This window comes from Lonchura striata, chromosome 15 (genome assembly GCF_046129695.1).
Source record: "Lonchura striata isolate bLonStr1 chromosome 15, bLonStr1.mat, whole genome shotgun sequence".
Taxonomy (NCBI): domain Eukaryota; kingdom Metazoa; phylum Chordata; class Aves; order Passeriformes; family Estrildidae; genus Lonchura; species Lonchura striata.
The window spans coordinates 2,049,437-2,071,287 of NC_134617.1; the positions used below are offsets into that span (position 1 = coordinate 2,049,437).

A 21,851-nucleotide genomic window follows, 5' to 3' on the forward strand; every position below is an offset into this window, starting at 1 on the left:
GGCTAAAAGGCTTTTTCCCCTCTATTTTTTAAAAGTTTTCCAATGTTGTGGCGTTGTCTGAATGAAGACAGGGCCAGGAATGCTCACTTGGAGCAGCATGCTCTTCCAGGGGCCACTGATTTGAAGGATTTGGTCCTCTCGAGTTTTAGGCTGAAGATGCTGGGTCAAAGTGGAACTTCCCCCTGCTCAAACCCTGCCTGTTTATTTGCATGAGTCTCGCTGAGGCCAGGCCCAGGAGCTCTGCCTGGTTTCTGTGGGTGGTTATAACACAGCACCACAGCCCCAAACCCCCTGGCTGTGCCCTGCTGCTCTTTGGGTGCAAGGGCTGGAACATCACATGCAGCTCTGTGAGCTCCTCATCTCTGCCCCCTTTGCTGGGCCACTGCTGAGCTTTTAAAGCCAGGAGAGCTGTTTGTGCTGTGTTTTGGTCCCACTTGTGCTTGGCTGCCCAGAAAACAAGGCTGGGGCTGTAGCTGAGCTCTGTGGTGGGGCTGCTTTCCTGCCCCCAGCTTGTATAACCAAAGGAAGGCATTTCTGCTTTTTAATGTGTTTTTTTTAACGGTTTTTGGGGTGTTTCATAAGCCACTTCCCCTTCCCTCTTGCTGAAATGTTGCCACAGCTGCCGGAGCAGCAGTGCTGGTGGCACCAGGGCTGTGCTGCTGTCCCCTGGCCACGTGTCACCAGCTGCTCCGGTTGGTGGCACCAGGGCCTGAATCCAGATTTTCAAACGAAACCCCAAATAGGATTCATTTATGGTGACAAACTGAAGGGGTTCTAGGGGGGCTTGGAGGCTTGGAAGTCATAGAATGGTTTGGGATGGAAAGGACCTTAAAGGTCACCTACCATGGCAGGGACACCTCCCACTGTCCCAGGTGGCTCCAAGCCCATCCAGCCTGGCCTTGGGCACTGCCAGGGATTCAGGAGCAACCCCAGCTGCTCTGGGCACTTGTGCCAGGGCTGCCCACCCTCCCAGGGAGCAATTCCTTCCCAAAATCCCATCCGGCCCTGCTCTGGCAGTGTGAAGCCATTCCCTGTGTCCTGTCACTCCCATTCCAGAGGAACAGTCCCTCTCCATTTATTTTTTTTTAGCCCTTCAGGCACTGGAAGGCCCCAGTGAGGTCACCCCAAAGCTTCACTTCTCCAGCTTGACCAGCCCCAGCTTTCTCAGCCTGCCTCCATTCCAGCTCCCACTGATTATTTGACACCACCAGGAGCACTGAGCCAAGCCTGGCTATTCTGTGTTTGTTTATTGATGCAGGGAGCTCAGGCCACGTTCATCAGGAGGCAATTCATCATTATTAATTGGGAAACGTGTGAGGGAGCAGTGCCACACAGCAGTGGGGTGGGGCGGGTCCAGCTATCACCCCCCAAATGCAGCATCCCTGGCACCTCCAGGCTCCTTCTGGGACTCTAACCTGGTGATATCTGAAGCATCAGCTCTGCTGGCTTGGGGACAAGGCTGGCAAGGAGGGGAAGAAGAGCTGACACCAAAAATGTGGTGGCACGATAGCCTGTGGAGGATGACCCCGTGGCCTGGGCAGATACTGGTGCAAAGGAGCTGAGCTGAAGCACTTGGGGAGCTCTCAGTTCTCTTTTTTTTTTGGGCCAGTGAGAGTTCAGGGAGGGCTTTCCACTGCCTCACCTAGAAACTGGCCCCTCCTGAACCATCCAGCCTTCCCTCAATGTGTTCTTTCAGGGCTTAAAATAGCTGCTGTGTTTGTCACACTGGGGATTTCACAATAGCTGCGGGTGAGTCACGGGCAAAGGCCGAAGAGAAGAGCCGCCTGTGGCACCTGGGCAGGCACCCCTCAGATCCATGACCCCAGCAGGGCCTGTTTCCCTCTGTGCCTTCCAGGAGCAATCCCGCTCATCCATTTCCTGCTCTTCCAGGGGTTTGGCACAGCAGGGCCAGCAGCCAGCCAGCCCAGGGCTCTGCACGGAGCCTGGTTTCCTGCTTGGCTGCTCCACTGCTTTACTGAGTGACTTGTAGGTGACATTGGTGCAATTCACGTCCCAGCCCTGCTCCTGCACTCACCTCTTGACTTGCTCGGGGTGGCTGCTGGTGGCCACGAAGGGTTTTTGGGGTTTAAATGATTGAGTGGAACCCCCCTGGAGTTCAGCAGCACCGCCTGGGCGCCATGCTGGCAGCTGTCCGCTCCAAATTTCTTTCGGCGCTAATTAGCACCCCGAGGACAAATTATCTGTGGGGTTGGAATGTTCAGGAGTGGAGGAGCTAAAGGATGGGACTGGCACCCGGCAGTTTGTTGGGGTTTTGCAGCCCGGGAGGCTGCTGGGGTGTGGCTGTAGCCCGGTGTCAGGGCTGGGGGACGAGCAGATGGACAGAAAGGGGCAAAAGCTCCTTGGAATTGCAAAGCTTGCACCATGCCCAGGGTGGCTTGCTGGGCTCAGTTCAGCATTGCCCCTGCCAAGCACTGGGCATCTCCCTCTGCCTCGTGTGGTAGGGACGGGGCAGCTGGAATTTGGGCTCAGAGGGGCCGTGGGCACCTCAGGGAGGGCTGAACTGTCCAGCCTGTACCAGTGTTGGTCCTCCCAGAGCTGCTGTGTGGGGTAACCGTGTCTTCTCTGCACTGCACGGGAGATGATTTTCCAAAGCCTGCTGCTCAGCCATGATCTCAGGTCTCTAAGGGTCACTTTGGTCCCTCCTGGGAAGTGCCCTCGGTTGCAGCAGTGACATTATGACAGGGTCATGCCCACCCCATCCCTGTGCCACCCTGCCCGTGCCAGCCTGCTGGCTCCAAAGTCTTGTTGGTGATTTTGTCTTGGAGATGCTGCTCTCATTTCCTTGGGGTGCCCAAGGTGTGACCTCCCCGTGCCAGCTGGGGGGACGTGGGACATGGAGAGTGCTCCCTTTGGAACTTGGGGACAGGGAAATGCAGAAGGGTGGGTGAACATCATTCAAGGGAAATACAAGTTGGATAGTTGGATAGCAGGAAAAAGTTTTTTTACAGAAAGGGTGATAAAGTTCTGGAATGGCTGCCCAGGGAGGTGGTGGAGTCACCATCCCTGGGTGTTGGAATCTGTGCTATTGATGATTCCAAAATTGCAAAAAGTCTCTCTTTCAGCCCCACTGCCAAATAAGAAGTTGTAATTAATCTGTGCTGGTTCCAGGTTGTTTATTCTGTTGATCTCTCACATGTTCTGCTGCCCTGCCCAGCTCTGTCCTGCAGGGCAGCGTGTGGGGCTCTGCCCTCAGTGGGATGTGACAAACATTCAATACCAGAAACTCCCTGGGCTGCATTTACAAGAACGTGCCAATATCTGTCACCTACGTTGGACAGTGTGTCCCCAGCCTGAACCAACAGAAAAATGCCAACACCACAGTGAGACATGGAGGGCATGAAGGAGGAGAAAAAGGACAAGGCACACCCAATTTCCTCCATCTTGTCCCCTTTGGACCCCTCATCTAGAATCCTAAAATTTTACTTTTGCACCCGTGCCACACTTAATTATTCCTTATATCAAACACTCAGAGGTGGTAATTGATCCTGTAAGATTGAAAACTCTTTTCCATGGCCAGAGATCACAGCCAGTGTCTCTGGGGGCTCTGTCCAGGGGGTTCCTGACCCCTGCCAGGGTCCCAGACCTGCCAGGGCAGCCAGAGGGAAGCTCTGGACTGATTTTGTTCTGATTTTTAAACACCTGGGTGTGTTTAAAATCAGACTGGGTGCCAGGGTTGAGGTGAGGTGTTGGGACTGGATTTATCTTGGAGATCTCTTCCAACCTGGTGATTCTGAGATTCTGTGAACACTCACTCAGGACAGCTCAGTGTGGGGGAGGAATGCAGAGGTAACTCTATCCTGGCCCCACAGGTGCTGTTATTGGACATGAAATAACTACACAGAAGTTTGGGAAGTTCAAAAGAGAAAAGGACTCAGTTTTTCCCCAATATCTGGTATTTATAGAATTCCAAAGGTGACCATAGATTGGAGGATGGAATTACCACTTCTCCAACCACACTGGTCTAAAGATCAATCAATCATTTTTCTCTACCTACAGAGAAATAGATAAACTATTCTATTTATCCATGAGATTGTGTGGGAACTGTGACTCTCAAATATGTAAACATTATCAGAAGGCTAAAGAAGTTTTATGAGAACTTTAAAACTTTCAAAAGAGCTGTAAAAGAAAACTTAACACTTTTAAAAACCAAGGTAACACACAGGATGTAGGAGTGACAGTGAGCGAGGCCAGGCAGGGCTGTGGTCACTCCCCCACTGTGAAAAACGTTAATTACTTGGTTTTTAAAATGTTAAAAGTTTAATAATAATAATAAAATGGTTATAAAAATAGTAATACAATTAGAGTAATAAAATTTAGAGTTAGGACAATTACAAGACAATAAAAAATAAAGAATTATTGATGTGTGGATGTTCTCGGACACTAGGTCACAAAAAGTATACTTTGTGAACAAAGGAATAATTTTAAAAGTAATAGCTTGTTGTATATTCATATATTTTTTGTGGTTATGAATACATTCTATTTAAAATTAGAACTCTGTTGTATGTTACCCGTTTCTTTTAATTTCTAAGGTGTCTTTGACTTTGGGTAAGGTTTGAAGAAATTAGCTTCTTCTGATAAGAAAACCATAAATTCCTTTTCTTTGGTAGATTCAGGTGTTCCTCGAAGCGAGTATCTCATTCCTTAAAAAAAACAACTCCCATCACTTACATAGTCTCTGTTTTAACATTATGTTGGAACCTAAAACTATATTCAACACGCTACTTAAGAGAATGAATACAGCACAACTTTCTAACATTGCACATATAATATTCATTGTTTTATTACCATAATATCATAATATTCATCATAATAGTCATTGTAATATTTGCAAAAAGCCAATCGTAAAGTGCACATTTTTCACACCCACCACAATCCCCAGCCTGGTTTGCAAACCCCGAGCCCCAGCCCAGCTCTGTGCTCTGCTCCTGGCTTTTTCCAGGTGCTGCTGGGCCCCTGCCGGTGGGAAGCAAAGCTCCAGGGGAAGCCCCACCTCTTCTCTCAATATTTACTTCCCTGCTTGGAGCTCTCCCAGCTCTGGAAGTGCAGAGCAAACACAGTGGGGCACTTCTTGCTGCTGTTTGGAGGGGCTGAGCTGTTCCCCGAGCTCCTTCCCCTGCCCTGCTCTCTGTGGGAGCATCTGGGGGTGGCTTGGTGAGAGCCCAGCCCAGCTGAGCCGAAGGAACCCCCGAAATTTCTCCCCAAACCAGCGGGAGCTGCTGGCCCGTGTCTGGGCAGCCAGCCCAGATGGAAATGGATTTGTCCCCTTGTGGTAAGGACACTGCTGTCCCTGCCAACTCCTGGAATGCAGCAACACTTCAAAACACGGCAGAGATCCCTCATTTTCCTCCCTCTGCCGAGTGATTTTCCCAATATTCCTTCCTCCCCTCCCCAGCCTGTCCCTTGGTACGTGGTTGTAGTGGCACCCAAGCTGTGGGGAGCTGTTCAGAGGGGCTTGTGGTGTTTACAGCAGGAATTAACCCTCCTGTAAGCTCCCCTGTGGGTTTTCCAAACACAGACATGTAAACTGGAGAATGGGAAGAAAGGTCACAAGCAGAGCTTGGCCGGCTCCTCCAGGGATTCCATCCACAATGGGAATTGTTTCCGTGGGGGAGATGGAAGGAAAACCCGGGAGGAGCTGGGATTGTGTCAGTGGGGAGCAGTGGGTGAGCTGGAGGGAGCTCTGGGCCGTGATCTGCTGACTCAATGAGCTGCTGGGAATGTCTGGATGCTCCTGAGTCAGCTCCTGTCTGCCCCTCTCCCATGAGTGACAAATCCCCTGGTGCAGCTGGACTGGGAATTTACAAAGTCACAGAACCACTGAGCTTGGAAAAGGATTGCAGCATCACCAAGTCTAATCTGTGCCCCATCCCCACCCTGTCCCCAGCCCAGAGCACCCAGTGCCACCTCCAGCCCTCCCTGGGACACCCCAGGGATGGGGATCCAAACCTCCCTGGGCAGTTCCAGTGCCTGAGCACCCTTTCCATGGGGAAATTCCTGCTGATGCCCACCCTGAGCCTGCCCTGGCCCAGCCTGAGCCTGTTCCTGGGAGCAGAGTGCCATCCCCACCTGGCTGCACTCTCAGCTAGATCTTGGTTGGATTATCTGTGTACTCAGGATTTCTAGTAATTCACCTGTAATATCATCAGAGAACTTTGAGGTTTCCTTCCTTCCTTTTTTGTCCCCCCCATGCTACAAACAACAAGCTGCATCTCCTTTGCTAAAGGTTTCCATCTCCCTGTGATGGGAAGTGGTTTGGCCTTTGGAGGGAGGAAGGAGGATCCAGCCACTCTGTGAAGCTGTGGGCAGCTTTAGGAAGCAGAAATGCTTCTGCAAGTTCCCCTCCTGGTGTGACGGCTGGGAATTGGAGCAGCAGGAATTTTGTGCTCCTCACTTTCTCTGGACTCACCCTGCCTTTTCCTTCCAGGCCAAGAACAAGGAAACGGGCGCTTTGGCAGCTGCCAAGGTCATCGAGACCAAGAGTGAGGACGAGCTGGAGGATTACATGGTGGAGATTGAGATCCTGGCCACCTGCGACCACCCCCACATCGTCAAGCTGCTGGGAGCCTTCTACTGGGATGGCAAACTCTGGGTAAGGGCTGGCCCAGGTGGGGCTGGGACATCCTCACCCTGCCCAGAGGAAGGGGCTGCTCATGGTGGAGCAAAACCTCTGGAGCTGCTTGAACATTAGAAACGAGTCATGAGCTCTCTTTGGGCTCAGGGGCTGGATTTTCCCTGCTGTCTTTATCACCAAACTCTCTTCTGATGAAAGCTGCTGGTAAAAACCCAAGGGATCTTCACAGGGAAGTTCAAATTGGGGTTTTTTTTCCACCATTAAGGGTTTGTAAAGGTATAAAAAGCATCACCAATAAGTTCCTGTCTCTTCTAAAGCCCCTCTTCTAAAACACCAGCTGGAAAATTATCTTAGAGGTCTCTTCCAACCTCATTATTCTGTGATTATTTTATGCCAACTGATTTTCTGGATCTGGGGGGTGATTTGGGGCTCAGCACTTGTAATGCAGAGGCACCTGATAGCAAGAGCTCCATTGTGGAGGTGCAGGGACATAAAGTGCAACGGAGTGGGTTGGTGCAGGGGCTGGACCAGCAGGTTCCTGCAGCTCTCTCCCCTAGCCCAGCAGGTTTATATATGAATTTTTATTTCCCCTGCCTGCTGCTCTCTCTGAGTGCCTGGCAGCAGAGGAAGCTGAGCGTGAAAGGCACCTTCCTGTGCTGTGTGCAGGGGATGGAGAGGCTGAGGGAGTGAACCCTTGGATACCCAGCTCTGTGCCTGTGTGAGGATTGTGGAAATCAGGTGGACAGGAGGATTTTCCAACCCATCTCGGGCAGTTCATCTGTTCTCCTCGAACTGCAGGAAGTCAGGAGAGTGGCAGAGCGTGCATTCAGCAGCTCTGGTGCTTCTTCCTTCCTGTTTTTAATGTTTCAGATGCCTTTGTGGGCTCCCTGAGTAAATTTAATAGAGTTAAAGAAGAGATCTCAGCTTTTGGGACCTGCACTTGTATGAGCTGAGCTGTTGGAGCTGCCAGCCCCTGCCTGTGGTGCCGAGGGCTGAGCTGGGATAACACAACCCCAGTCTGGCTCATTCCTGGGTTGAGCAATGCAGGAGAGGGATGTTTTATTGGGCTGATTCAGCAAGCACCTTTTGTGTTGTCAGCACGTGTTTTCTCTTTTTAAAAACCCATGGATAAAGCCCCTGAGCTCTCTGGGACACCCAGCTTGGAATGCTGGAGTGTTTCTGCTCTGTCTTCTGGTCTCGAGGGAGCTGAGTTGTCCACTTGGTGTTTTGGATGGATTCTGAGCCCTGGGTATGTTAAAGAACAAAGTAAATATGTACTCTGCTAAGGAAGGGAAGGACAAACATCCCTCCTAGGAGGGGACTTGGGATTTGGATGGATTGCAAGTGCAGCAGGATTAATCTGGGCTAAAGTAAAAGGGCAAACACACCCTGAGCCGGGCTGAGATGAGGCTGCCCTGTCTGCCACCCTCTTCTCTTGGCTTCACCCCCCTGCTCTGCCTGCATCCTCCACGTGGGTCCTGCTCCCTCTCTGAAATGTCACCCCCTCCCCATCCCTCTTCCCACCTCCTCCCTGCCGTAGGAAGCTTTTCCTTCCTTCCTTCCTGGAGGAAAAGGGATTGCAGAGCTCCTTGGCTCTGCCTTTGCCCAGGGAGTGCTTTGTGATGTCAAGTGCTCAGGAGCTGCTAAAACAAAGCTCTGCAACAAGAGCCTCCTGCCTGGGCTTCTGTCAGACCCACGCTGCAGCCCCAGCCATTGTTCTGGGAGCAGGATCCTTCTCTTGATTTCATTATTGCAGCAGCATTTGCATTTCACTGCTCAGGCTGGTGTTATGAACGCTCCAGTGTTTTCCTGGCTTGGAGGGGAGTCATGAAACCAGGCTGTTTTACTTCTGCAAGGCTTTTAGTCCCTACCAGATTTCCCCTGAAGACAAAACCTTCCTCTGCTTGGTGACCAGTGCTGCTGGGGAAAATTTGCATCCGGATATAAACACCAGCTTTTATTGTTCTGCCCACATCCCATCCTCATTTCTGTCTGTGCAGTTGTTTGAACCAGCATTTTCCTGGATCATTTGCATGGTGGGTGCCTGGATTCTCAGAGTGGCTCTCTTGGGGGTGCCTGTCTAGTCAGGAACCTGCTGTAGCTTCCTTGTTCCTCACAGCCCAGCATGGAAAGAGAATATTCCAAGTGAGCAGGTCCAGATGTGCCCAAGCTCCTGGGTGGCAGCAGCTCTTTGACTCTTGAATAATTCACAGGCTCGGCCTGAGAAGGGCTTTTCCTAAATCACCCTGGCTGTTCTTTCCTTGAATTAACAAGGGAAATGTGTGAGGAGCTCTGTCCCTCCTGGTCCCCCTGAGCTGTGTCAGGTCCCCGTGGCTCCTCTGCCAGGCTCTGGCTTTGTGCTCCAGCAGCCAGGAGGGGCCATGAAATATTTATGGAGCAAAAGACCTTTCTGTGCAAGGGGAAGTGGCTCATCCTCCAGCAGCTGCTCAGAAATCCACAGCGCTGAAAGGAAAGCACAAACCAGAGAGTTCCTCGAGGTCCTCTGGGTTTTATACCTGGTTGGTGTCAAGAATGAGAGGAGGAAAACCCCAGTTCTTGTGTGGGATGGAGCAAAGCCCACTGTGAGCAAGGGTTGGGAGAACCCCAGTGAGTTCCCAGGAATAAATCTCTGGTGGGATGACAGCATCCAGCATGAACTTTTTTGGCATTTAAATGCTATGCAGAGAGGCTGTGCCCTGCCAGCAGCTCCTATCTCGTTCCATCCCCCTCCATCTCCTTTTCTTTGCTCGTGGCAGAGGCCAAGAAGTCTTGTGCTGGTTGAAAACAGCCCAGGGAAGCTGCAGAACTGCCCTGGTGGGAGCTTTCAGGATTTTGTTTTATTTTTATTACAAGCCCCGTGGCATTTCATGTTCTTTTGCATAAATCCTGGCTGCTGGAAATGGGGGCACCAAATGAAAGCTGAGATTCTCATGCTTTCTTTTAAAGAGTTTGGTTTGAGTCCTTGTGGCTGGGACACATTTTAAACTCTCTTTTCCTGCACTGTGATGCAGGACTTGGAAACACAGAAGCAAATCCCCCTCACCCAATATAACACAGCTTTCAAAATGGACTTTTTAAAAGTTCTTTGTGGCTTAGGAATGGGGCTGAAATGGGGTTTGCTTGCTTTGAACAGAATTTTCACTGATAATTGTTACAACATGGGAAAGGAAAACAACAGCTCTTGTGTTTTGTGTCCCTCTCCAGGGCTGCGTGTTTGGGAGTCTTTTTTCCCCCTTCCAAAACAACAACAATAAAACAGCCTGAGACCTCAGAGGAAGGGAGGAACTTTTGATCTGCTGCTGCTGAATCCCTCTGCTGTTTCCGAGTGTCTCCCCCCGCAGCCAGAGCAGTGATAAGATGAGAGGGGAGGAGAGTTTTGTTTGCTGTGAAGAACCTGACCTTTCCTGCAGGAAACCTCTGCTCCCAGGGCATGCTGGCTGTGCCCAGGCAGCCCAGCAGGATGGCAGGAAACCCTGTCGAGATGCTCCAGCACTGCAGCAATCTCTAGAAATTCATTAAAATATCATTTTGGGCCCCAGGTGTTGAAGCACCGTGCTGGTGGTGGTGGGACAACTTTTCTAGGGAAGCCCTTGGGAATTGTCTCCCCCTCCCTCTTCTCCCTGCCCCACGGTTTCCATGGAAAAAGGGTTTTTGAATCACCAGCCATTTCCTGGAGATCAAAGAGGGGTTGCTGCAGCATGCAGGTAACCCTGCCTGCCTGGGCCATTTGGGGAATGGCTCATTTAATCAGCTTAGGGCTTCTCCTGTGTGGCTACAGACTCCTGCAGCTGGCACAGAGACTCCAGCTCTGTGCTGCTCTTTGTACTCACCTTAAAAAAGCCCTTTGCATTTTCTGTGGGCAGGCCCTGGCCTGTTCAGCCAGGGACTTTTGGGATTGCTCCCCCTTTGATATGGATGTTGACTGGAGATTTGGGCATTCCTGAAAATCCTGTAGCATAAAGAAATATTCATTATCCCATGCACTCGACTGCTGGGCTATGTAAAGCATCTGCAGCCTTCGCTTCTCTGAGGTTGGCAATACCTTTTCTTTAAAACAAACAGAAAAGGGAGCTGGTAGCAGGATCAGATTCCCCACAGCTTTCCTTAGCGAAGGGAGGTTATCACAACTTGCAGGGATGTCCTGGCTGGGTGCCTCTGGGGATCTGTTTGTGTGAGTGCTGGACCAGAGCAGGCTCTCCGGGCTGCTCAGTCCCCAAGGAATCCCTTGGCTCCCTGTGTCCCTTTAAAACTCCACTTGCCAGCAGAGCTGCAGCCCTTCCTACTTGGCCTCCTGCTCCTGGAGCTTTGTACCGAACTTCCCCCAGAAGTTCTTGAACTTTGTTGTTTGTGTGAACGCAGCCGAGGGAAAACCCAGGAAAACAAAGAGATCCCAAACTCTGCTAAACAGCTCACCAGCGTCCTAGAGGAGCAACAAGCCTTCCCCTTCCTCCTTGCCCCAGCTGCAGGAACATAAATCCCAATTCCTCTGGGATCTGGCAGTCCCCTGGGACACGCAGAGCTCGGGAGCTGCTGCAGGATCAGCCCCGCTGGGAAAAGCAGTGTGGGGGTGGGGTTTGCTGGACCGGTTTCCAAATTCCTACCAGTCCAGAATTTGGGCAGAACTGCAAAAAAACACCCCCAGGAACTTCAGCAGGGTGGGCAGGGGAGGAGCAGGTGTGGGCAGATATCAGGACAGGGCATCGCTTGGCCCTGGGAGCTGGGAATGCAGCAGGGACAGCACAGTGTCCCCTCCCTGTCCTGAGGGGCAGCTCCTCAGCTTGGCCAGAGCTGCAAAGTGGAAAAAGTGATGCAGCCCAGTGGCTTTTTGGCACGTTCCTGCAATTCCGGGGTCAGCAGCTTGCTGTTCAGAGTTGCATGATTGAAGTGGGTGTCACTTCTGCTCCAGCTTTGGGGCAGTGCCTCTGCCAGCTGGGATGCTGTGGGTCAGATCTCTGGGTGACATCCTCCTTCCCTTCTCTCTGCCTGGCCATTCCCAAAGTCCTGGAGGTCCAAATCTTCTGTTGGCAATCTGGGAGCAGGTTCCCTCTGTGCTGTGAACACGAGCTTCAGCATTCAGCCTCTTGGCAAGTCACTCTAAATCCTATTCTGGGTAAAACTGGGGGGTTTTCCCTTAAAACACAGGGAAAATGAATAATTTTTTGCAATCCCCCCCAAATGATTTATGTATCAGGCAAATTGCCACAGCCCAGCTGAATTCAAGACTGCTCCTACAGGTACCAACACGACAACCCAAAGGAGAAGAGAAACCTTTGTCTGCCTCCCTTTGCACGGGATAACGTTGCATGAAGAGCTTATTGAAGCCATAATAATTCCTTGTGATTGCACAGCCTTGTCATCTGCACACCCTGGAATGCTTTATAAAAGACCTGGTGTCATTATCCTGGCTCTGAGAGGGAAGGCACAGACAGGGATTTGCCTAAAGTTTCCCCAGGGGGTGAATGGCACTTGGGAATAAATCCTGGGTGCTGAGTCCCAGTCCAGGGTTGTAAAGTGAGGCCGGAGTTTCATGAAAAGAAAAGCAGAGCAGACAAGAAGCTGTATAGGCAAATCAGTTTTCAAAGCACCTGAAAACTTTGTTTAGGACTGAATTGCAATAAGCCACGTTCCCACTTGGCTGGATCTCCCAAGGGAATGCTAAGGAGCAGTGTTTGCATAGAAAGGAATATTTATGAACTCCCCATGGATAGGAGACAGTGCCTTGAAACCCAACTTCAGCCTAAACCCTGCAAGGAGGGATGGCTTGCAGGTTTAAACTTTATTCTGTTCAGATATGGCCTGAAAGTTGTCATTTGAGGGGAGGGACGTCCTTTTGCAGACCTCGTGGCCTGGGGTGATGCATTGACTTCAAAGGCCTCACTGAAACTGTTCAACAGCAACACTCAGGCTGTGTGATGGATCCAGGCACCCTGTGCTGGGAATTTGGGGATGATTAGGACAAGTTGTTTCTAGGGAGATGCCAGGCAGGAGCGGAAAACTCACCAAGCCCTTTGCCACCCCTTCTCTGAATTGTCCTCGTGGCCAGGTGAGGCTCTGGGGCTGTGCTGGAACTGCTGACTTCATAAAAGCCATCAGGAAACTCATCCTGGGTCAAACTCCAGCTCTCAGCGTGAGCTTTGCCCTTCTGAGATGCATCATCTCTTTTAGATGCTGACACAGACTCGGGGCACTCGAGGTTGGGGAATCTTCCCACTGAAGCAGCAACTTCTTCCTTTTTGCTATTTATATTTGAAATGATTCTTGGAGTTTTGCTTCCCACCCCATAACAAAGTGAACTCAGTGGCCTCTAAATGCTGATAACTTGGTGAGAAAAGGGATCCCACCCACGGCGCTCCAAGCAGCAAAAGATGCTTTTTGCAACATCAAAACCATTTGGTTGAACTCAATTTGTTCTGCCAAAATTGCAGCAGCGATGGGAATGTTTCTGCCATCTGTGGGGGGCAGTCCAAGGAAACATTTTGTCATCTTGCAGTGATTTAAATGTGGAGAATTTGTCCCCAGTTTCCTTAAGATCAGCAGGGAGCTCTGGAGTATTGACTTTGCTCTCCATAAAGTTTTCTTACTCTGAAACTCTCTACACTTTGTGTTCCTCGTTTCCTGCCCTGCATCTTCTTCCCCCCACCCCTTATGGGGACAGCCTTTTTTCATTTCTGATTTCAAATACTTTTCTCTGTAGGTTATTTTGTCCGGAAAAGGGGGCAGAAAAGGTTTATTATATTTAAAGTCTCTGAATGGTGTCCTTGTCCACGAGGGAAAATTGGCAAGCTTGGAGCCTTCTCTTACAGAGAGGGAATTATTTCACTTCCACCTACAGCATATTTGCCATGTCAGGCCGGCTTTTGACATTTGTGCTGCTCTGGGGCAGCCAAGAGGTTTTTGGTGGGTTTGGGATTGTTTTGTGCCCTCTCTGGTGGCTTTTGCAGCTCTCGGTGGATCTTGGGTGTCGTCCCCTTTTGTCTTGGTGGCTCTCTGGCCTCGTGGGGCTCTAGGAACGAGGCTGGGAAGGATTTTGTGGTTCAGCCCCCAGCAGAGAGAGCAGGAGCAGCTCAGCCTTGCCCTGGGTGAGCCCATCTGGTGGGTTGGGAGCGATGCTGGCAGAGTCTGCTCCCCCTGCTCTCCCAGCCCCTTGGCATGTGTGGGGTGAAGAGCAGGGGGCACGAGGCTGGTGGGGAAGGTGCCAAGTTGAGTGGGTGTAGGAATGTGAGCCACCTCCTCCCTCTGCTCACAGTGTGAGCTCAATCCTCGGGCTTGGCCAGGAGCAGGGAAGGCTGGGGAGATAACGGGGAGCTCAGCAGAGCTGCTCCTGCACAGCCCCGCTGGCAAGGAGAGGGGAGGTCTGACCAAATGGGCTTCAAAAGCCAAGGTGGGGCTCCCCAAATCCACCTCCCTGCTCCTGCACTCCCCAGTGCTGTGAGAGGCTCCCAGAAGGTCTGATCCTGCTCTGATCCCCTCCTGGAGGTTCTGATCTGCTCCTGGAACTTCTGATCCTGATCTGATCCGCTCCTGGAGGTTCTGATCCCACTCTGATCCACTCCTGGAGGTTCTGATCTGCTCCTGGAGGTTCTGATCCAGCTCTGATCTGCTCCTAGAAGTTCTGATCCCACTCTGATCTGCTCCTGGAGGTTCTGATCTGCTCCTGGAGATTCTGATCTGTTCCTGGAGGTTCTGATCCCATTCTGATCTGCTCCTGGAGGTTCTGATCTGCTCCTGGAGGTTCTGATCTGTTCCTGGAGGTTCTGATCCCATTCTGATCTGTTCCTGGAGGTTCTGATCCACTCCTGAATGTTCTGATCCAGCTCTGATCTGTTACTGGCAGCTCTAATCTGCTCCTGGAACTTCTGATCCCATTCTGATCCCAAGGAATGATCCTCCTGCTCCCCAGGAATAATCCTCCTGCTCCCCAGGAATGATCCTCCTGCTCCTGAGGAATGATCCTCCTGCTCCCCAGGAATAATCCTCCTGCTCCCCAGGAATGACCCTCCTGATCCCGAGGAGCAGGATGGCACAGCTGGAGCTCAGCAGCTGCTCTGGGGAACGGGCAGGGAGCTCCTGCACTGCTCAAGCCAGGCCCGAGGCTGCAGGAAGATGCTCTCCTGGGCTTGCTCAGCCTCCTCTGCCTCTGAGTCAAGACCAAAAGCCCTGGAGGCTGTCTGGGCTCTCCCCCTGCTCCTGCAGGGCTGGGGAAGGAGCCAGCCTGGCCCTGCTGTGATCCCAGAGCTGGGAGCCACTCGCTGTGACTCCTCTGTCGCTCACAGGCAGGTCTGGGCCATTTCCTGCTGCCACCCACCCCCTGTGATGCCAGGGCAGTATTGCCATGCCTTGGTGCTGCTGTGGGCTCTGTGAGGAGCCTCCAGCTGTCCTGGGCTCATTGCACTGCAGGGAAATGCTGTGCCTGTGCCAAAGCCAGGGAATATTTTGGGCTGGGGGGCTGCTCCCACCTGGGGCTCCTCCTGCAGGGCCAGGGAATGGTGTGAGGTGTCCTGTCTGTGTGTGGGAACTCAAAATGTGATCACTGAGGTGTCCCTGGGGTGTCCCTGTGGTGTCCCTGCAATGTCCCTGCAGTGTCCCTGCAGTGTCCCTGCAATGTCCCTATGGTGTCCCAGCTGTGACACTCCTTTTCCACACCCTGCTCCCATTTAGAAAACACCCAGCTGGAAATTACAGCTGCCAGGGGCAGCAAACCCCCGGGGGACTTTGTGCCAGCTCCGCGCTCTGCATGGAGAGGAGGTGGCCCAGATGTGAGGGGTGGCATGGAGGGAACCTGACAGCATTTCCTTCCCCAGCTCTCTCTGCAAGTGGAGCACAGTTTCCTTTATCAACTCTGGTTTTTTGATCTGCACAGCCCCTGTGTGGGGGGTGCTTTCCGCTCTGGGTGACGAGGACACCTCAGAGCTGCCCCAGAAACGTGGCAGAGCCACGAGGCTGCCGGGGGTGGCCGTGGCAGCAGGATGCTGTGGCTCCCAGCAGCTGCTCACAAGAACAAGGCGAGCTCTGCTGCTGCAGAGCAGGGCAGGAAATGGCTGAGGGGTTTGAGTTCCTGCAGCTCCCAGGCCAGGCAGGGTGGCTCTGGGGACAGCGGGTGCTGGGGGCACGGGCACCCCTGTGCCAGCTGGGGTTGCAGTTCTTGTCACAGAGTCACAGAATCACAGAGCACCCCGAGCTGGAAGGGACCCATCAAAGCCCAGCTCCTGATCCTGCACTGGACCCTCACCTAAAACTAATTTATTAAGGGAGATAAAACCCAAAATCTGGGGTGTCCCCAGAGCCAGCCTGGACAATCCCCGCTCCTGCAATCTCCCACCATGTGACATGTGCTCCAAGCCTGCCATCTCCCCCTTCCTGCCCACAAATGATGGACAGAGGGCTCTAAACCCTTCCCGTGACTTCCTGAAGGCTCTTGGTGACATCCCCAAATTTCTGCAGGGCTGCAGTCCCACACCCAGCACAGGATTTCACCATGTGTGTTCACAGATACTCAGAGCACAAAACCCTGCACAGCAATGACCCTGTGGAGCTCTGGAGCCCCTCTGGGACCCCAGACTCCTCCAGGAGCAGCAGAGCCCCAGGGAAAGCTGCGGGCAGCCCTCACCTCCCGTGCCTGGCTGCCAGCCCAGGGCTGCTCTGTCCTCAGGGGACCCGGTGGCCTCTGGTGCCCGTGGGCAGCGCCTGGCACCCAGGGGCACCCCTGGCAGCAGCTGCCCCCAGGTTTTTGCTTTTTTTTTTTTATTTTCCACCCCCCTGGCCCTTTCTGCTTGCAAAGGTTTTCCTGGCAGGGAAGGGTTTGTGGGCACTGCCCTCTGAGTGCCAACGGGGTGAGTAAGAGCCAAACCCTGCTGGGGCCCAGCAGCTGTCCCACCCTCGGCCACTGGGCAGTGTTTGGTGACGTTATCTCTCGAGATAAGCTTTTTTTTTAATGTGTGGTTTTCCTTTTTGTTTTAGCCACACCCAGGAGGCCCAAGCTGTGCTACCCAGGGTAGGAGAAGCAAGCTGGGTCTCGGTGCCACCTTGGGGGCACCTTGGTACCTGGGCAGGAGAGGCTGGTCCTGGTTTGTCAGACCCAAAATGCTTCCAGATCCTTCTGTGGTGAACACAGGATTAAGATGAGCCATGAGAAATGTTGAGGTGACCAGCAAAGCCCTTTAACTTGAGCGGATCTTTTCTTATTAATTTAAATTTAGTGTTGCCTGTTGCAAAGGGGTTTTTTTTGTGGTGTCTGCATGCAGATCTTTTTGGTTTTGTTGCACATGTTTTATTTACAGTGTCACAAAGGTTTTCAGAGGTAGTGAGAGCAAGTTCCTTTCTCTTTCAACCCAGCTGCCCAAATCTGTTGCTGTGCAGCCAGAGCATCCCTTGGAGCTGGGAGTGATCCCAGGGGGCTGCGAGTTCCTTGGCTGGGTTGTGACAGGGGCTGGGGTCTCTGAGAGAACTGGGATAACTCAGAAATGGAGCTCCCAGTGAATTTTGGGATGGATGTAATGGACTGGGGACGAAAACACCGAGAGTGGATTTGTAGGAGCTTGGATGTGGCACAGTGTGAGAACCCCGGGCTTGGTCTGGGGTCTCATGTGCTGGAAAAGTCTCTCCTCCAACCCGAGCTTCCAAAGAAAGGCTCAGCAGTCTCTGTTGTTTGGTCTCAAGGCAGTTTATTGCAAGTTATCTAAAAGATTTTCTCCTTGGGCTGCTGTGGTTTGCTCAGAGCTCAGGCAGAGGCACACACACACCCTGACATCCTCTCTGACCCCGACTGCTTCTTCTCTCCCCGCCAGGGCTGCTGCTGTCTTTTATATGGGACATTACATGTGACATGGTTACAGTTTTTCCCAATGCCTGTTACCTATATTAAATGGTGATTTTCTATCTTTTATATGGTACATTACGTGTTACATGTTTACAGTTTCCCCCCAATACCTACTACCTATATTACCAAGTGCTTTTCTGCTCTAAACCAATCTGTGAGTGCCAACATCACCAAGAACATGGAGGCGAGGAAGAAGAAGGAGGAAGAACAGGATCAGCCCACTTTCCTCCATCTTAGAACTTCTGACCCCCATGTACAAAGTAAAAACCCGCCTGTACAGGTGTTAAAACCCCCCTGTACAATACTAAAAAAAATTCCCCTCTACTTTGTGACTACTTTTACTCTCCCATCTAACCCTTTGTGACTGCTTGTTCCACCTCCAAAGTTGGTAACTCATTCCATGGCTCAAACCCAAAATCCCAGCTGTTTGCAGCTGCCTGCCAGGGTCTCAAATGCTTCTGACCAAGGCCTGGAACCTCTAAAAATGTCTGAGGGACATTTGGAGTTCCGACAGCGCAGGAGCCCCGTGTCCCCCCAGCTGCCTTGGCGAGGAAGTCCCTGGGTTCCTCGTGCAGAGGAAATCATCAGGAACAGGATGTTTGCTCCAGGCTGCTCCCTGCAGAGCCCGCAGGGCCCCAGCAGCAGCAGCAGCAGCAGCAGGAGGTGTGGGTGCTCCCAGCTCACACACAGCTGCTGGTGTCCCCCGGCCCGCCTCGATGGCAAAACTCTCCAGGCTGGCCCTGCTCCTGGAAGGAAGTGTGCTTGGAGGAAGATCTGGGAGATTGCCAGCTGTGTTTGTTTAAATAGGATTTTTTTTTTTGGGGGCTGAAACGAGCTCGTTATTTTTTTAGCTGCTCAAAAAACCATCTGGCCACACCCAGAATTATTCTTCGGCATCTCTGCCTTTGTTGAAAATGCATTTTTGGAAGTTTCCCATGTTCCCAGTGCCCAGCTGCTGCCTGCTGTGCCTGGATAAACACACAGGGTCACGTTGCTCCAGAGGGACTGATGCTCCTCGTTTGCTCATTGCCAGGCTGCAAACCTGACTGGAATTTTGTCAGGTTTGCTCTGAGGAGCCCAGGAAGGGCTGGTGGCCACTGCTGCTTTGAGTCTGCTCTGATGAATGGGATGAGGAACACCACCAAAATAACGGGTTGAAACGATGCTCCTGGAGCTGGTTGGGGTGACAGGGGGGCACAGGGCAGTTCTCTGCCTGGGGGTAACCACGGCAGGAGACAATTCCTGCCTTTCCATGAGCTCAGGAAGCTGCTGGTGCTCGGGTTCAAGGTATTAAACAACAACACAGTGTTGATATGTCCCACTGATGCTCTGCTGGCCCCATCCCTCCTGCCAGACTCCACCTGGAGCTATGCCAGGTGGGCAGTGGTTCTCCTGCTGTGGGAATGGTTCAGTTGTCTTCTCCTCAGTTGTTTCTCCCCACCTGCCTGTTTTAAATGCTCTCCCAACCCTGCCCCTGGTTATTCTCCTCTGGTGGTGCCTGGGTTTGTCACCTTAGTTTGTCCCTCTCTGACTCCTTGGACCTGGGCTGATCTCCACAGAGCAATTCCAGCTTTGCTGCATCCCTGCTCCTGCTCTCCAGAACAAAGCAGCTGCCTCCCAGCAGGTGCTAACTGCATTCCCCTTGCCCGTGCAGGGGATCTCAAGGGTGGGATGTGGCTTTCCTGGAGCTGCAGAATTAAACCGTGGAGCTTGAACCTTCTCCCCTCAGCTCCTGGGCCAGTGCTTGGAGCTGCTTTGAGTGACTCCCTCTGTGTGGGTTTGGAGAGCTGAGCTGTAAACACGGCTCAGGCGCTGTCCTCGGAGTCACCCCTGGCATTTCAGCACTCTGGAATGCTGCCCCGTGTCACCTCGACAAGGAGAAGAGCTTGTTGGAGAGGTGAAGCACCTCTTGTCCCCTGGAATCCCTGGCTGCTTGAAATGATAATCATTTTATCCGAGCAGCCCCAGAAGGGAATTGAGGCTGGCTGAGGGGGGAGGATCAGCATCCCTGAGGTGCTGGGGGCAGCTGGGAGGGATGGCAAGCAGATGTGTGGGGCTGGCAGGGCTCTGCACACCCCTGGGGGAAAACAGCAACATCTGGGGAATGTTCTCCCCCTGTTTATTGACAGGCTTTCCCCTCTAAGCGCTCCAAATAAGAGAGCAATGAACTACTGAGCCATGTGGGGAAATCAAACCAGCTAAAAAAAACCTACCCTAAAGACACCAGAGCCCTCCCCATCCCTCATTGGCAGTGAAAATCCTTCCTGGTGTCTCTCAGCCACGTCAGCTCGCAGCTATGACAGTGATCCCATCCTGCTGGCTCCCCAAGGCAGGCCAGGGCGTGGAAACGGGGGCAGCTCGAAATCCTGAAGCTGCTGCTGGGGTGGGCACCAGGTAGGGGCTGCTGGGGGGTCCCAGGCACAGGAGGGTCCCGGGGAGGTGGGCAGAGCATGGCACAGGGTGCCACGGGGCTCCGGGCTCCTCGCAGTGCCCGGCTGGGGCTGAGGGGCAGCTTGGCCAGCAGGGAACCAAACCCAGATTTCCTCCTGCTCCTTCCCTCTCCCCAGTGAGACACGGCCTGCCTTTAACTCTCTCCTTTTGCTCCCCCAGATCATGATCGAGTTCTGCCCCGGCGGGGCCGTGGATGCCACGATGCTGGGTGAGTTCAGCCTGGGGTGATGCCCGCTGGGCATTTCCAGCTCCTCCTGGCACCAGGAGCAGCCCTCAGACAGATGGCAGGCATGGGTACCACAGCTGCCCTTTCTCTCCCAGGAGTTTGCCTGTTTTCGTCCCCTGAGCAGAAGGTGTGGCAGCCCTGGGGGAGTTTCTGAGCTGCTTTAATGTCCTTTTGGGATTTAATCGCTGCTGGGATCAGCAGAGCACAAGGCTGTGGGGAGAAGGGAGAGTCTGGCTGCAGGGGAAAGCTGAATTTCAGTATTTGTCTGCTGGGGGCACTGGGATCCCGTTCCCACAGCTCCCAGCAGGGCTGAGATGTTGCAGCTGGGTGCCTGTCAAGGTGAATTTCCCCAGATCTTTTTTGCTGACTTCTCCATATGGTCTCAGTCACTTGGTGGGGCAGCAGAGCTCTGTCAAACTGCACTTTGCAGCAATCCCAACAATCCCCCCTTTTCCAACTCCTCCCTCCCACCCAAAAAGAGCTGCTGGGAGCAGGGATGGGTGGCTGCACCCCGAAAGTGCCTGGCTGGTGGCACAGCCCCTCTGGGGTGACCCTGGGGTGACATCCCCAATTCACAGCAGATGTGATGCTCTGACATCGCCTTGCCCAGAGCCCTGGGACAGAGCCACATCTCCCTGGGGGCTCCTCCTGGTCACCCCTGATCCTTCCAAAGGCCTTGGTTGGTTTTTATTTCCAGGAAACAAATTTATCATCTTTAACTCACCCTTAAATCTCATCCCTCCTTTAGGGAACTTCTTTATTGTAAATGCAGGTGGGAAACTGGTGGGAAGAAATGCTGATGTCTGACTCAATTCAGAAGGCTGAATGATTTCTTTATTATAACTATGCTATAATACATTAATATACTATTTAAAGGAGATACAAAAACTACAAACCTACTTTTCCTAACTGCTATATCTAACTATTCACAACTCATGACCCTCTCTGAGAGCCCAGCCCCAGGTGGGTTGGATTGGCCACCAGGCTCAAACAATCCTCACCAGAATCCAACCAAGCATCACCCCAGGTAAACAATTCTCCAAACACATTCCACATGGGAAAAACAAGGAGCAGAAACACAAATTGTTTTCTCTGTCTTTCCTCTGTGCTCCTCTATGAAAAAATCCTGAGAGAGACAAAAAAAATGTGCCTACCAGACTTCTTTAAAGCAGCTCCAAATTGCTGCCTGAAAAAACACCTTTCCTGAAGTGTTGGAGGGAATGATGCCTTCCCCATGGAGAACCTCAGCAGGGGGGTTTTACCCATCTCCTGGGACATAAAAATGCTCCTGAGCATTCATGGCTCCTCCCTGGCAGCAGAGGAAACCTTGAGAGAACATCCTGGCTGTAGCTCTGTGACCCTTGAGTGAGGGTGAGGAGGAGCTGGAGCTCCTCCCAGAATTAGTAAATTCAGAATTAGTAAATCCCAGAATTTCAGAAATTCTGAATGCTGCCTGTCCCACCTCCCCATCCCCACCAGCAGCTGGGATTTGCCTTTCAAAATCTTATGCACAAAACCTGTGGCCCACTGGAACTTCTTTTTGCCAGATGGAAGATGAAAACCATCAGCTTTTCCCAGAGCAGGGGCAATACTGGTGAGCAAAGGAGGGACAAAGTGGCTGACCCAGCACCCCCAGGCTGTGGAGAAGATCCTGGCTCTGAACAAACATCTGTTCCAGCTGTTGGGGGTCCCTCCACCAGCCCCACTGGTGCTGGCTGAGCCCTGCTCTGCTCTGCTGGGGGAGGGATCTGCACTGCAGAGGCTGG

General features: G+C 52.3%; 1 protein-coding gene across 1 annotated transcript in view; it reads left to right on the forward strand.

Annotated features, from left to right (window-relative positions):
• Positions 1 to 21,851, forward strand: part of STK10 (serine/threonine kinase 10) — a 47,674-nt gene that overhangs the window by 6,378 nt on the left and 19,445 nt on the right. Inside the window, exons 2-3 of the mRNA XM_077786646.1 lie at positions 6,446 to 6,610; positions 20,019 to 20,067. Of these exons, the coding sequence (XP_077642772.1) occupies positions 6,446 to 6,610; positions 20,019 to 20,067 (214 nt within the window). The remainder of the gene's footprint in view (positions 1 to 6,445; positions 6,611 to 20,018; positions 20,068 to 21,851) is intronic.